The 16,719-nt window shown below is 44.7% G+C and overlaps 1 protein-coding gene across 1 annotated transcript in view; it reads right to left on the bottom strand.

Moving 5' to 3' along the window:
- Nucleotides 1–58: 58 nt before the first annotated feature.
- Nucleotides 59–16,719, bottom strand: part of DCUN1D3 (defective in cullin neddylation 1 domain containing 3) — a 27,555-nt gene continuing 10,894 nt past the window's right edge. The window contains exons 2-3 of the mRNA XM_069983801.1: nucleotides 9,363–9,896; nucleotides 59–5,808 (exon numbers count right to left, since the gene is read on the bottom strand). Coding sequence (XP_069839902.1) covers nucleotides 5,325–5,808; nucleotides 9,363–9,896 — 1,018 coding nt within the window. The 3' untranslated portion in view covers nucleotides 59–5,324. The remainder of the gene's footprint in view (nucleotides 5,809–9,362; nucleotides 9,897–16,719) is intronic.

The following is a 16,719-nucleotide window of genomic DNA, read 5'->3' as shown; positions in this document are numbered from 1 at the left end:
GAGAGTGTAAAAGAACCCTAAGACTCTTTTGGGTGAAAGAAAACCAAAGCAGACATAGGCCATTTGCAGCTCCACTGTGTAAGGACATTTATTCCAAAATAAAAATATTAGACATTTTTTTGCAAAATTGTATCTAAACAATAGTTGATAACTGCACAAGTGAAAAGCAATGTTTAAACATAATAGTATAAACCTTGTTAATGATAGTGCCCCTGTAAGATATAATATCAGGATGCGTCCTAGCCTAGGAGGACGTGCCATCTGCAGGTGTTCATAAAGTTACCTTCATGTGGTACAATGCTAGTAAGCTGGATGGAAGCAGCGTCACACATCGCAGTTGTCTTACGTGACGTTTTGATACAAGTTCCTTTCTAAATCTTCATTAGCCCTGAGAATTCTTTAATGTTCTCTTTTGACCAATGGAAAACCCAGAAAATGGAGGTAGTGCTGCTCTTTTCTAAAACTGATTGGTGGATCAGTTATTAATGGGGGCTCCAATCATGGATATTAGAGATGTCTGAATCCAACGCGCGGCTCAGTTTACCAGTGGATGGAGGCGCTGGATGCATCTGTAGGGCTGCCTGGATACAAGCTGACTGACTAGGGTTGCATCCATCTTCTCCAGCCACCAGTAATCAAATGCTGCATGCTTGAGGCTCGCTTATCTCTAATGGATATTATAAGAATAAGGTGACCACTAGGTGGCTTCTCGCACCCTCTTAGCCAGTTAGAATCTGTGTAGGAATTTGTCTGAGGTGGCCAAGGACAATGAGATCTGTCAGCAAAGCAATTGACAGCATCCCCCGATTCCACAAATAAACACTTGTCCAGTCAGCCATGTAATGTCAATGATGGGACGAGAGATAGGTGGCAACCAGAAACACCTTTGAGCATATTAGCTCTCGCTGTGTTAAAGACAACCTGCCTGATCTCCATCTCTCTGGCAGCAGACAATAGTGTGTACATCAGCTTTGGACATGTCTATCGACAAGGATTTCTAAACAATAAAATACTTGCCTTTCAAGTCGTCCATGATCACTGTTCTGTGATTCCCTGAGCGTCTTTATTTACCTGCCATGGCAGCAATGCCCCAGCTACATCAACATCACCACTTTGTCCAGGTCATTGCTATGGCCTAGTAAACAGACTGTCAAGGGCAGACAGAACCAATGATAAGAGCAGCAGGAGATCTGAAAGGGGAGTATGTCATTTTCAGCCATATCCATGTTACATATTGTAATATGTAATAATAATCTATATATCTAAGTGGTGCTGTTTCTGGAAGTGTCAAGTGATTCTAACTGGCCAAGGTGGCTCAACGAGAGGCGGCAACTACATCCACTAACCCACCTCTACTATAGCATCTTGAGGGACATAGTAAAATGCAGATTATAAGAATCAAAGTGGAAAAAGTCCTTAAAATCGGTGTGACAGGTGTAATTCGAGGGATGCTAAGACCACAGCAAACCATTTTCTTATGGTCCTATGCAAACTTATGGTTAATAAAAAGATTAGGGACATTGGCCCCAGCACCCGCTGAACTAAAACCCTAGAAGCTAGTGAGAGTAGCATTGGTTATCAAGCCCTGATCCAACATTCTAGTGGTAAGAGATAGGTAGTCATCAAATGACGCAAGCTATTCTGCCGTCCTCTGGAGTCATTGAGTTGTGTTACTTGCATAGCCACAGTATTTTATAGTGAAGTTTTTAGATGTTTAACTATTCTAGCTCAAAATCAATGTACCTCCAAGGCTGCCCCCATCTTGAAAGGAACACGTCACCTGGCCGAGCTCCCATTAGTGTAGGGACCCTGTATGAGATGTGATGTAGGACTATGTGTGTCCACCCAAAAGTGCTAGAAAGGAGTGTTACTATATAGAGATGAGGGAAGCAAAGCACTTCGCTATCTCTGCAATCCACTCATCAGCCTGCTGCCATTTAACTGACTGACGCTCCTTCCCAGGTGCTGGGAAACTGGGAGAAGGCTGCCAGGACTGGATCCAGCTTTTTTTTGCCCCCAGCACTTGGGGAGGAGCGGCAGTCAGTAAAATGGCAGCAGGCTGATGAGCGGATTGCGGAGATAAAGTGCTTTGCTTCATTATTACTGTAAATTCACTCATCTCTAATACTATATACAGGGAGCCAGGAGATACATCATGTAAATGAGTGGTTTGCTAACACCTTTAGAGTTTTTAGATTCACATCGCTATTTACCAGCAGTTTTGCTTTACACATGTGGAAGTGTCCTGCTTAACATGATGTAGGTGGAATATAATGTGGAATTAAGATTAGGAGGAGGAGTAAGGGCCCTATTACACGGAACGATAATCGGACGAATTGGCCCGATTCGACCGATTATCGCTCCGTGTAATAAATGCAACGATCATCGGCTGATCGTTGATATAGGTTAGAACCTAGCCCTGGAACGTGGATGGGTAATGTATGCCAGTTTAGCAAGGGCTGCAAGGGCATTGGTAACGATGTCCTTGCAGCTCTTGCTAAACGATTATCGGGCTGTGTAATAGGCCCAGTAAACGAGCAACGATCTAGCAGATCGGCGTTCTTTTACAGGTATTATCGGGCCCTGCTTGGCCCGTGTAATACCACCCTAACCCTTACAGGAAATTGGTCACTATCACATAACCCCCCCCCCGCCTCTCTTTAATGCAGGTGTTGTCATGTGATCCCAATAACCTGAAAGCGGAACATTATTACCATAAGGGGCAGATGTTGTAGCAGCAATGGGCATTGGAGGGCTTACACTCCCTTAAAGGTGCTATCAAGGATTAGAAACAGCTACTTTCATGCAAAGCCAGAGCCACTCCTGTCCTCAGGTTGTGCATGGTATTACAATTCGTATCCATTCCCTTCAATGTCACACCACATCCGAACTAAGGCACCGTTCACACTACGGAATCGGCACTGAGATTCCATGAGGAACCCCCAACTTGCCCCCTCCTATTCAAACTGATAGAAGGATTCAGCACCAAGTCTGCGCAGGGGGGGGTTCCGCACGGAATGTCCGCACCAATTACATAGTGTGAACAGGGCCTAAGGACAGAAGAGGCGATGATTCTGGAAGAAAATAGCCATGTTCTTCTAAGTATAGATAACCCTTTTCAGTAATAAAAGGCTCTTCAGTGTGTGAACCTTTGTAGAAACTTTAGTGTTATTAGAGCTAGAGGCTGAAGAGCAACTTCAAGGACTATTAAAGGAACAGCATAATCTATAAAATGTTTTATACACCAGAGTTTCCTCTATATATATTAGATGGCGTAGATGCCTTTTCGTATTCTAAATGTAATATCCAGATTTTTTTAGCATATCTACTGAACCAAACATATAGCACCACTGGTCCACATACTGTTTTAGCAGAAGTGCAAAATGATCCACATATTACATCTGGAATACAGATAAATATGGGTACAATGTGGGAATCTAATTGAAGCCTAATGTCTCCTTTAAAGGGAGACTGTCAGCAGGTTATCTAACCTTCTGATATGGCCCTATAGCACATGGGCGCGGTTTCTGTGATATTAGCAGTTTATTCCCTATGCTAATAAAGCAGTTTGGTGCACTGATCCACCCCTCCTAATGAATATAGGATGGAGTAGTGCACCGTGGGGGGGTAGTCTTACACCCAATGCACCAAAATGCCTCAACAGCATTGGAGATAAACTGCTAATATCACAAAAAAGATTAGGGGTGAGAAATATATCTACATCCTCAGCACCCCATGCACTATAGGGACATATCAGCAGATTAGAATTTTACCTTTAAAGTCATTGTCCTTGTATGATCCAGCAGTCACATTTCATGTGACTTTGGGGTCATGGCCACTTGTAGGCTATTCACTGAGATCACTGCAATGCAACATGGCGATCTTTGCTCAGAATCCCTGTGCAGCCCCAGCCTTAAAGGGGTTGTCTGGGATAAATAGTTAATTATCCAGGCTGCTAGAGCAGACATAAAAGTAATGTATACTTGCCCATCCTGCCGATTCCCAGGCCACTTGCTCTGGTGCTGCTGTCTATGCTGAGCAGCCATTTTAGGCAGGAGCAGCACATTAGATGCTAATAGCACGGCAGTGCAGGAAAAGTAAGTATACATTACCGGCATAGCCCCGGAAGCATAGCTAATTTTTACTTTTATCCCAGACAACCCCTTTAATACTTGAAAAGCTGTTACTCAATCTAGTGTAAAGCATCAAACTGCTGTCTGAGACTTTGAGCAAGCAACTGAAGAAAACCAGCAAAACTACAGGATACACAGCAAAATATAAAAATCTACTTTGTGGGAGACGGCGGTCACTTTCCTTGGAGTCCCTGAAGCATCTCCTATACTGCAGCTTCCAGCAAGTCAAGTGGTCAGAGAAGTATCAAGCTAATGCAATTCCTATGTTACTGCCTCATCCATCACACAGCATCAAAACTACGTCATACTGAATAAAATAGAGTGACTGGCAGAAGTGCTCGGCCTTTCACTGTGTAATTCAGTTAAAAGAATACATGGTAATAGAAAAGCTGTCACTTTTTTGTATATATATTTTTTTCCTTTTTTTTGTGTTAAAGAACGAGTTAACGCACATCTGCTTAATGCTCTGATATAGATTTCGGGAGGAAATGTGCTCCTTTACCCAACCCCACTGAACAGTTTCACAACTCTGAAAACCCGACAATGTAAACACCACTACACAGTACGCAACTGCCCTGATCACCACAGGATCTAGGAGTAAAACACGACCCTGGCACGTTTATTAAGAACTGCATTTTTTTTTTTTTTCCTTTGTTCAACAACCCTCATGCGCCAGATTAGCATACAGTGTTCTGCAGGCCACTTTGGCACTAATGGGGTTAAAATATATATTATAAAAAAAAAATATTTAAAAAAAAAAGGGTGCAGGACATGAAAATGGGCAGAGTTGACGCCAACCAGCTGCCACATGCCCCACAATGCATTGCTCTGCACGACACATCAATAGGGGTTTAAATTAAATAAATGGGTTGACCCCCCCCCCCCCCTCCCCAGCATTCAGTATTAATTTATTTAGAGCCAGTTAAACCTGAAATATAAAGGTGAAACACTTTCTGGCACTGTCAGAATATTCCTATTAAAAAAAAAAAAAAGCTAAAATAACCAAATGGTAAGAAAGTGCCTGAAACATGTTACCAGCATTTAGAGCCCTTTCAAATTCAAGGCAGAAAAAGGTGTAAAGTAGTTAAAAAACACAACAAACAGAAAAAAAAGGATTCTCCATTAAATTTGCAGGGAAAGTCCAGAGTCTCCATTCAATGAAGGTGACGGGGATGTGATGCTCGCATTGTGCTAAGTCTGCTCGTCCACGCTGATGTATTCTGTGCCTGAAGATGTAATACATTTGGTTTCCTCATCTCTTCTCCTTCTCTCCATTTCCCATTCCACAAACGTATCAAAGAGGCTTGGCCATGCCTCATCCTCGCTGTAGTTGCTGAGGTCGGGTCCAATCACCTGAGTAAAGTTTAGAAACATGTTCCACGTGTCCCGGGAGATTCCCTTGATTCCTGAGGGGTTCTCAATGAGGAAGTCTAACCACTGGTCCAAAATGAGGGGTTTGTTTTGGGTGAACACTAACTTCCATAGGGCGATGGCTATTTCCCGATGTAGTGACCGCTGCCCTTCCTCTGAGTCCAATCCAAACTGAAAGGTGAAGCGATAGAGATCCTTAAATTTATCTTCCTGCTTGGCTTCATTCAAGAGGCTGGGAAATCTGCTACAAATTCCTTCAATGGTGTCTGCATTAATGGCCTTGCATCCCTCGTAGAACTCTTTCCTGTACGAAGAGGGGAAAAAAAAGTACATTACCAACAGCTTAGAAACACACTCGCTGTGGCTTACCCTTCTCCATAGAGAGCACAGAAACACAGGGGGGCTGCCCAGACGATCCTTAGATTGTCCGGGGAACCCATAGGGGAGAGCAGCAGTCTTCTGCCGCTGCTCCTGTTACGCTTTGTGACAGCTAGACCGTCACTATCATTATTGGGATTTTAGGTCATGCTTTAAATCAACGATCAGTCAACAGCTTGCATGTCGGCCGATCGTTGATTTAAAACATGACTTATTGCACAAAACGATTATTGGCCAAGTGCGACCATTAATCGCTTTGTGTAATAGTACCCTAAGAGCTCAGTTTTTGCATGCAGCGCCACCACAGGAGAAATTAAAGGTGTTATGCAAGCATACAGAAACATGGTTGCTTTCTCCCAGAGACAGCTCCAGGTCAGGTGTGGTTTGCGATTAAGCTTCATTCACTTCAATTAAACTCTGCTTCTAAAGCTGAACCCAGACTGGAAACAGTAAGGCCCCATTCGCACGTCCATGTCCGGTCCGGGCGTGGGGGGGGGTTCATGGGGGGCTTCGGGCGCTGATGTCCGGTTGGGGGGGGGGGGGACGTCGGATGGCACAGCGGGGTGATCAGCGCGGGGGGTGGGGGGGGGGGGATGTCGGACGGCGTGGCGGGGTGCCAGTGGTTGCAGGGGCCGGCGGGCTCTCAATCGATCCGGAATCCCGGGCACTTTCCTGATGTACATCAGGAAAGTGCCCATGATTCTGGCGCACCCATTGACTTCTATGGGGGCGTCCGGGACGGAATGTCCTATTCCGGAAAAATCCGGAAGGGTGTCCGTGCCTAATTAAAGTGAATGAGTCCGGAAATCCGTCCTGATAGGAAAATCCGGGTGGTTTTTCCGGACGTGTGAAGGGGGCCTAACACTGTTTCTGGAAGAAAGCAGCCATGTTTTTCTAAGCCTGAATAACCTTACATTACATTACACAGTGTCCATTTAAATCAATGGGATATCTGTGTAAAATAGGACAAGACTTTCAGAGCAAGAAAACCCACTTTCTATTTGCTCTGTACTCTAGCCAGGAGAAGATCCTGAACAAGGGACACCCCTTTATTAAATGTAATTGGGCATATCAGGAAGGGGTTATCTCATAGGAATAGGACCTGCCTCTGTGCAGAGTAACATCAGTATCAGAGAGGTGGTAGTAATGCATCTCTGCCGATGTTAAAGCTGTCGGGAGGCGGATATACATGTGCAGTGGCGCCTCCTCTGGACCTAATGAAGACTAAAGAGAGAAGGTCCAATCATCCCTAGCTGGTTACAGAGAACGCCATAACCCAGGTTATAAGTTGCTCCAGTGTTATTCCTTCATGGGCAATACAATAATTTATAACAGCGGACCAAGTCAGGAGAGATGATTCATTAAGCACATCATTTGATGTAATTTAAAATAATCCCACAATAAAGTACTTAAAGGGGTTGTCCAGCAAAATCTTTTTTTTTTTTTTTTTTTTTTCAAATCAATTGGTGTCAGAAAGTTATATAGATTTGTAATTTACTTCTATTAAAAAATTGCAATTCCCATACGTATTAGTTGCTGTATGTCATGCAGGAAATGTTTTATTTTTAGTTGATACCTGATGAAGGCTCTATGAGATAACGCTATTTTGTTATGAAGTACATTTTTATGCTGCGCATGTTTATGTCCTATTCACATTTAGCGGCATACATGCGTTTTTTTATATTTTTGGCTATTTGCCCTTTCATCTTATGAGGAAGTCCTCTTTTATCTGCCTGGTCCGGGTCGATGTCCCTGCTTGATTTTCAGTCTGACACAATGCTCTCTGCTGACACCTTTGGCCGAGACAGGAACTGTCCAGAGTAGGAGAGGTTTTCTATAGGGATTCCCACAGAAAACCTCTACTGCTCTGGACAGTTCCTGTTTGGGATAGAGATGTCAGCAGAAAGCACATTGTCAGACTGAAAAGAAAACAACATTTCCTGTAGGACATAAAGCAGCTGATAAGTCTGGGAAGACTTGAGATTTTTAAATAGAAGTAAATTATAAATCTATATAACTTTCTGACATCAGTTGATTTGAAAGAAAAAGATTTTCGCTGGACAACCCCTTTAAAAGACCAAGATCTTAACATAGAAGAAAAAATACAGTAGTAAATTCTAAAAAGTTTCTGGGTGAAGAAAACTCCACTTTTCGCAATATTGAGTGGAATTATACTGTGCTGCCAAGTATACGGTGGAGGTGACAGCAGCCAATTCTGCTCTGTATGCCCCCCCATCCTGTGTACTGAGAAGGCTACCAGGCTAGAACTTCATGACCGAGGCTTCTCAGTGAGGTGAGAATAAAGATGTGCATGAGCCATAGTGATCACAGCCAGCCAGGTTACTTTTTGCAGAATAAGGATATTGTAGCACTATGTCTCCTGAACATGTCTGTTTCAGTAACTATTCTGAAGTACACTATTCTGTGCATTATTCCATTCCTTTGTTGTTCTTTATGGAAATATATGAAGAAATTCACCACTAGATGTTATTATTCCTCTTAAAGGGTTAATGCAGGATAAGAAAAACATGTCTGGTTTCTTCCAGAAACAGCACCACTCGTCTCCAGCTTCAGTGTTTTGCAGTTAAAGTGACACTGTCACCCCCCTTTGTGCGTTCTGACATCTCTACACAGGTGTAAAGGGTAAATTTAGCGTTTTTCATACCTTATTTCATATCATACGTCATGGTGCTTGTTCAAGTAAAAAGTGTCCTTTTATCAACTGCAGATTGTATTAAGTGGGCGTGGCCTCGGCACAACTGCCGTTGGCCCCACCCCCTCGACGGCCATTGGAGCAGGCTGGCTGAAAGGTCTAGACCCCACCCCCTTTACGTCAGCCAACCAATGGGCGTCAAGGGGACGGGGCCAACTGGGTGTTGTGGGCGGGGCTAAGTGGCACTAATGTCGCGAGGTCACGCCCACTTAATACAATCTGCAGTTGATAAAAGGACACTTTTTACTTGAACAAACACCATGACGTATGATATGAAATAAAGTATGAAAAACGCTAAATTTACCCTTTACACCTGTGGATAGATGTCAGAATGCACTTTAAGCTTCAATGGAACAGAGCTGCAAAATCCCACCCAAACTGAGGACAAGAGTGGTGCTATAGTGGTGCTGTTTCTGGAAGAAAGCTGACATGTTTTTCTAAGCCCGGATAATCCCTTTAACAGAGTGTGTCCCTACAAGATTAGGCTTCCAGTTGGCGATCAGCAGACTGACTACTCTCACATAAACTGCTCCAAACATTTACACAGTACTGAAGCACCCTTTCAGTGAATGGTGTTGGGCTACAGAAACAAAAAGAGTATGGGGAACAGATGGTGGTCAAGTGTTTACAAAGTGTATCAGTATGGAGGTCAGCATATATGTCACCTTCAATAAGCTTATCTTTGGAGAGTACACGTGTGTGCAATGTTGAATAGTATTGCAATACATTTTCAACACATCAGCCCTCTAAGGACAAAAGAAACTGACCTAGTAAATTTGCACATGGTGGCAGCTTGAAATTTCCACGCTAAAACTAGTACTCTAAATTCTGTAGGGTCCACACACAGATCATTGCAAAACCGTTCCATGCCCTCTTCCAAGATGGCATCTTCTCGTTCATCCTTGTATCTCCTAAACAATTCTTCAATTCGCTGTAAGGAGGACACCTCTGCTCCCATGCCTAGCTCTTTCTTCTTTGCATCATCAGCAGGGGCCAGAGGATGACTGGGCTCTACCGCCGCATCCTGCGACTTCTTTGTTCCGTTGACCAAGATGTCCCCCGAAGCCTTCCCACCTGCTGACGTGTGTTCTTCTTTGTGTCCTGAGCTTCTCTTATGGGACTTGTTAGACTCTCGGTCACCATTTTTGCTGCCTAGTGTGGATGAAGGGTTCTTACACTTTGTGACACACTGGCCCATATTGAGTGTGTCCAGTATTAGAACAGTCCGCCTTGTACCAGACACCGTCTCAACGGATGTTCGATACACGTCAACATACCACCATCCCGAGGAGCTGTCTGACCTAAAGGTAGAGGAGACAAAAAAATGTATGTTTAAAAACGATAATTCAGTGAATGCAGTATCACCAATGGCTATTTGCCACAATATGCCACCACTTTATCATCATGGGGGTCTGATCTCCGGGACCCCCACCAATCCCAAGACTGAAGAGAACACAGTGATGCATCCTCTTCACACATTTTTAAGTGAGGCAAAGCCCCAGCCATCCACATTTAGGAGCCAGGACCGCCACTCTACATGGAAAACTAAATCATCCTCGTTCTCAGAATCAATGAGGGTCCCAGAGCACCCCCCCCCCCGCCTTCACCCAATATCATAGTACTATCACCATCACTTTACAAGATGAAAATACTCCTTTTATTCATGGCGGATCTCGTGTATGCAGAAGCAGAGAATTTGTATGTCCAATGACGAATCTATAATATTGAGGACCTGCGGTTTATGCCTTTATATTTAATGATCTTGTGCACCTTAATGTTATCAATATTCCCTCTTCAGCCGATATGTCAAATGCAAGATGAGGTGTTTAAGAGCAGAGGACATGTTTTAGGCCTGGCTTTATTCAGTAACATCTATCTAGAAATTCAACGCTGCATGCGTGAGTCCTGGCAGCACAACCATATAGGAGGTAAATAGGGTTTGTATATAGAACCGCTGCTGTATCCTGCCCAGATGAACAGTGTCCCTACACAGGAGCTGACCAGAGGGCTTGCCGCTCACTCTCTGATATATACCACATTTCCTAATAAAGGAAATTCCTAGAATTCTTAATGCTGAACAGGTTACAAAGAAGCGGATTCATGCTCGGGATTTGGAATGAAACGTGTCTCCCGGATTTCAAAACAGGGTTATTTAGGAGGAATTATTACAGTTTCACAGAACAGGGAGGGTTTCTTTATGGAGCTTTCTTGCATTTCTAAAAATGATAAAACGTGGGAATATTATAGCTCCCCAGTACTGGAATACATGAGGAGACCGGACCGGGAGAGGGTCCCTGCAGCATTTCTATTACAGGTCAGGAACGAAAGACCACAGATGTGAAATGTAATGAAATCTTTGCTGCTGGGTGTAAGGGTACTATTACACGGAACGATAATCGGCCCGATTCCGACGATTATCGTTCTGTGTAATAAAGACAACGATCAGCCGATGATCGTTGTCATCGGCTGATCGTTGATATAGGTTCTGACCTATAATTGTCGGCCACCGACCGCGCACCGATACTTGTAATAGCGTTGCGCGGCCAGTGACTGACGATATACATTACCTTCCAGGTTGCAGGGCTCCTCTTCCTCCTGTTTTTTCCCATTCTGTTTGCTGCAGCTATGGTGAGCGCAATACCTTATCCAGACTTGTGCTGCTTGGGGGCGACCTTCTCCGCCGGCGGTGCTGGCCGGGTTCTGGTGTGGTGTTTTTGGGTCTGGTCCTGTGGCATGGGGGTCGCAGGGCCGTCCCATGGCCCCCGTTCCCTGGCTGTGCACGCCTGCGGGGTTGGTGGCCACTGACTGGCACGGTGTGGACTTAGTGTAGGGACCCATGTGTATCAGATACCGGCACGAGGTACATGGGGCAGTATGGCTTGATCAATTCATACACAAAATTCTGATGTGTTTTTTATTTAGCCTAGGGGCACTAGTGTCAGCCATAGGTGTGAGGTGCAGCACTCTGTTTCTTCCCTGAACCTCCTCTTCCTCTGTACTGCTCCCCGGGTCCATGCGCTCCAGCTTCAGAGTGGCCTGTCAGCGTCCGGGACCGCAGCGGCCAGTGATTGGCTGAGTGGCCTGTCAGCTGAGACAGGCCACTCTGAGGCTGGAGCGCGCAGACCCGGGGAGAAGAACAGAGGAAGAGGAGCCCTGCAACCTGGACAGGTAATGTATAACTTTTAAACAAGGGCTGCAAGGACATCAGTAACAATGTCCCTGCAGCCCTTGTTAAACGATTATCGGGCCGTGTAATAGGCCCAGTAAACAAGCGCCGATCTAGCAGATCGGCGCTTGTTTATATTTATCGGGCCCCCATCGGCCAGTCTAATAGTACCCTAAGATCTGTGACATCAGCAGATGAAGGTGCTGAAACCCAATGTGGACTTTAGGTAGAAAGAATAAAAGCATTTTTCTATGTTCTGGAAGCACAGACGGATAAATGAAAGGTAGCATGTGTCTTCTTGACCTAACAGCCATGAAACATGAATTACAGCTGACAGGTTCCCACTCACAGCTCTAGTGGGGATAGATAGAATGGAGTATAGCAGCAGAATCAGACTACACCAGGTCTGTTTGTAGTCTGTAACCATGGAGACACAGGAAATAAGAATTTGTGCAAATATTTTCCTTTTAAGTTGTAAAAGGTAAATATATTCTGAGGGACAAAGTAATAAACTCTGTAGTTACCACCATTTCGGTAATATGTAAAATACGTAAACAGTTTGCAATGAGAAACCTATCTCCGATGTGCATTCATGTTCTAAAAGCGGCATAAAACCACAGCAGAGAAAACAACCCCCTCAGATAGAGCACAGTAGCATTAAGCACAGCTGCTCATGTTAACAAGGCCCTAGTGGGCCCGGGAGCGAGAAATAGCAGCCTGTGTATTCCTAGTGATGCTGCAAAACAAGCCAAATACCAAAGACTAGAAATCGCTGACCTCCAGGACAGATGGGGGGGAACGGCTTATACACCCTCATGTGTTATTAATACACCTTCACTGCCCTGCACCGTCACCCACTGTGATTGGTCACTCTGTTATATATTATACAATGCAAATCTCTAATACACCAGTGTTTGTCTGCCAAAGATAACATACCGCCATCAGGAAAAAACATATCACGCGTGTTCGGAAACTCTCTGCAGGCACTAGACATTCATTACAGAACAATGAGTTATGGAAGAACATCACACCTCTTATCCCCCACCCAAGAGATGGACTAAATGAGAGAAACATTGTCAGAGAAGCCTTATAGATGCCACTGTAAATTATAGTAAAGGTGACAGTGAAACCCGTTGATCTTTACACCCTATGACATCATCTCATACACCGATTCTTGCTCAAAGCAGAAGAGAAGCTGCAGGAAGATAATAATAAGTGGCCTTAAAGACATTAAAGTGAAAGTGCAAACAATGACTAATCCAACACATGGGGCTGCGGCTTACTCAGGGGAATCTGTGCCAAGGCAGGAGCACCAGCCTCCATAGTCAACACAAGAAACCTGGCCATCTGTAGCCTTACTCCGTCTACCTATGAGGATAGGCCCTACCTCCACCATGACACCTTTTTATACTATTACAGGGGTGGCGGCAACGAGAAGTGGCTTCTTGTGGAGGCCACGTGGGGCTACTAACAGGGGTTTGCAGCTTTTGGTATGACACAAGGAGCTTCTCTTTCTTCCAATAAATGAAAGACTTTGATAGTTCACAACTCAATTCCTCTTTCTATCAACTGCAATGCAACATGGAAATCCCCATCAGCTCTCCTGTATTTTCAGATCCTTTCAATATGAAGAACAATAGAATAAGAAGTCGTCATTACATTACGTTTACATGCTGATCGAGGCTTGTAAAGACTCACTGATAGTGTTATGCAAATATTTTAAAAAAGGGTCTGGGTTTGGCCACGTGGCCGAACCAGAACACTGAGCATTCAACTCCTGACGTCCAGAGACGTTGGATGCCACTCTAGGGCTGCCAGGAAGATATGGATACAGCCTATGGCTAACAATGCCAGATACCTGTGATACAGAGGGCTCAGCCATAGTGATACAGAGAGGGCTCAGCTATAGTGATACAGAGAGGGCTCAGCCATAGTGATACAGAGAGGGCTCAGCCATAGTGATACAGAGAGGGCTCAGCCATAGTGATACAGAGAGGGCTCAGCCATAGTGATACAGAGAGGGCTCAGCCATAGCGATACAGAGAGGGCTCAGCCATAGTGATACAGAGAGGGCTCAGCCATAGTGATACAGAGAGGGCTCAGCCATAGCGATAGAGAGGGCTCAGCCATAGCGATACAGAGAGGGCTCAGCCATAGTGATACAGAGAGGGCTCAGCCATAGCGATATAGAGGGCTCAGCCATAGTGATACAGAGAGGGCTCAGCCATAGTGATACAGAGAGGGCTCAGCCATAGCGATACAGAGAGGGCTCAGCCATAGTGATACAGAGAGGGCTCAGCCATAGTGATACAGAGAGGGCTCAGCCATAGTGATACAGAGAGGGCTCAGCCATAGTGATACAGAGAGGGCTCAGCCATAGTGATACAGAGAGGGCTCAGCCATAGTGATATAGAGAGGGCTCAGCCATAGCGATACAGAGAGGGCTCAGCCATAGCGATACAGAGAGGGCTCAGCCATAGCGATAGAGAGGGCTCAGCCATAGTGATAGAGAGGGCTCAGCTATAGCGATAGAGAGGGCTCAGCCATAGTGATATAGAGAGGGCTCAGCCATAGTGATAGAGAGGGCTCAGCCATAGCGTGATAGAGAGGGCTCAGCCATAGTGATACAGAGAGGGCTCAGCCATAGCGTGATAGAGAGGGCTCAGCCATAGTGATATAGAGAGGGCTCAGCCATAGTGATATAGAGAGGGCTCAGCCATAGTGTGATAGAGAGGGCTCAGCCATAGCGATAGAGAGGGCTCACACATAGTGATATAGAGGGGTCACACATAGTGATATAGAGGGGTCACACATAGTGATATAGAGGGGTCACACATAGTGATATAGAGGGGTCACACATAGTGATATAGAGGGGTCACACATAGTGATATTGAGGTCCCATATAGTGATATAGTGTTCGTCCATAGTGATATAGAGAGGGCTCAGCCATAGCGTGATAGAGAGGGCTCAGCCATAGCGATAGAGAGGGCTCAGCCATAGCGATAGAGAGGGCTCAGCCATAGTGATATAGAGAGGGCTCAGCCATAGCGTGATAGAGAGGGCTCAGCCATAGTGATATAGAGGGCTCAGCCATAGTGATATAGAGGGGTCACACATAGTGATATAGAGGGGTCACACATAGTGATATTGAGGTCCCATATAGTGATATAGTGTTCATCCATAGTGATATAGAGGTCTCATCCCTCTGTCATCGTCCGCTATATGAGTATTACTTGTCAATATAGAAGAGACAATTGATTATTACTACTGCGGTCAGGAAAAACGGATGCTGCCGTCCTGAGGGTCCTGGTATAATGGGCTTATGTCCTTGCGAGCTGCCAGTATCTTCAGTATAACAATCCACATAAAGGAATTCTATTACTGCAGATATGGCGTGATGTCCGTCCCTTTTACGGTCAGTGACTATATATCAGATCAGGGTTGTGTACCTGTATATAGTCAGTTTTTCCCATAATAACCCATCCCATCATCGGCCTGCACTAGAAGCACAAAAGTTTTATCCACTGCTATGGGTAAGTTGCCCACCATGGTAACCGTCGGCTTCTTTGGGGTTATAATATACGGCCCTGTGCACACAGTCTTGTGTTTCCATCAGAAGAAAGTTTTACAGGAAAAGAGGCGGCTGCGTATATTCACTTCCCACTGCGACTCCCCTAGTTCTCTATTATACTGTGACTGCTCATTGTTCGCCTCATGAATCATTCACTCAAGACTTGTAAAATCAGAGGCCCCTTTGTCTTCCATTCACAATACATTGCAACATGACCAAATGTGCGGCCAGACATAAAGTGACAACATTTTCTCTTAGTCACAGCACGGATTGTGCAAAATGGCATCAGCCCAGTGGGCGACCCCTGTGAGCATGGGGCCATTACCCTGGCATCCCTGGTACACCCTCAGCAACTCTGCAATAAAAGTATATGCCCCAGATCATAGATCTCTATTTATCTACAGTAAAAAATAAAAAGTATGGAGAAAAATCATCAAATAATATTCAAGACCCACTATTTAGGCATAGTCCTGACATCAGTCCGTACCCCAACACTGCTTACAGTCTAATATCAGTATAAAGGACATATATATCAATGGTAGGTGTCTGAAGACTACTACCCCCAGGCCTACACGAATAAAGCGGGTCCCTGTGCTTCACTAAGAGGAAGGCTCCCATTCTCTAGTGAATGAGAGACATAGAAATAAAATCACATTACTCATTCTGCTTCGTGGAGGTCCCAGCAGTCAGACCCCTATAGGAAAATCAGTGCATCAGAATAACTCTATCTAAAGAGACTCTGTCAGCAGGTTTATGTTGTCCTATCTCAGGGTAGCATAAGCTAGTGACAAATAGGCTGAACAGAATGTTAGATCACTTATGTTCTGTGCAGTTGATTCAGAGTTATCCTCCTGAATAACAGACAATAAGTAGTCCTCTCCATTATGTGCATGAGCCCAGTAGTCCTGGATATTCATGAGAAGCTGAAAACTCCGCCCTCCAGCTGCTAATTGGCAGTTATCTATCCATGCTGCGTATAGGCAGTCAGCTGTCAATCAGCAGCTGGAGGGCGAGGAGGGGGTGCGGCAAGAATCCTATTCTCCTGCATATTAGGAGAACGGCTGAAGAGAATGATGTAAGTAATACACTGATATGTTCAGCATTTCTGTTTAGTTTATGCTGCCCTCATTTAAATAAGCATAAACCTAGTGGCAGATTTCCTTTAATCTGACCACAACCAATCCCTTGCTGCCTGCTGCTCTATTTTCCTGTAGTGGCTGCCTACAGGGGAAAAGTTATATAACATCCAGCAATTCAAAGTGTATGTCCAACAATTTACTACACGAATGGCTCAAGTCAGCCCGAGTAGGGACTCCCCTAAAAAATCAATATGAGAAGAGGTTGTAATGCTGACAGATATTCGGAAACTGCCTAGAAACTTGCGTTG

The sequence above is a fragment of the Dendropsophus ebraccatus genome, chromosome 9, assembly GCF_027789765.1.
Source record: "Dendropsophus ebraccatus isolate aDenEbr1 chromosome 9, aDenEbr1.pat, whole genome shotgun sequence".
Lineage (NCBI taxonomy): Eukaryota > Metazoa > Chordata > Amphibia > Anura > Hylidae > Dendropsophus > Dendropsophus ebraccatus.
Note: the sequence above shows the minus strand (reverse complement) of the source record. Positions and strands in the feature narration are given on the sequence as shown.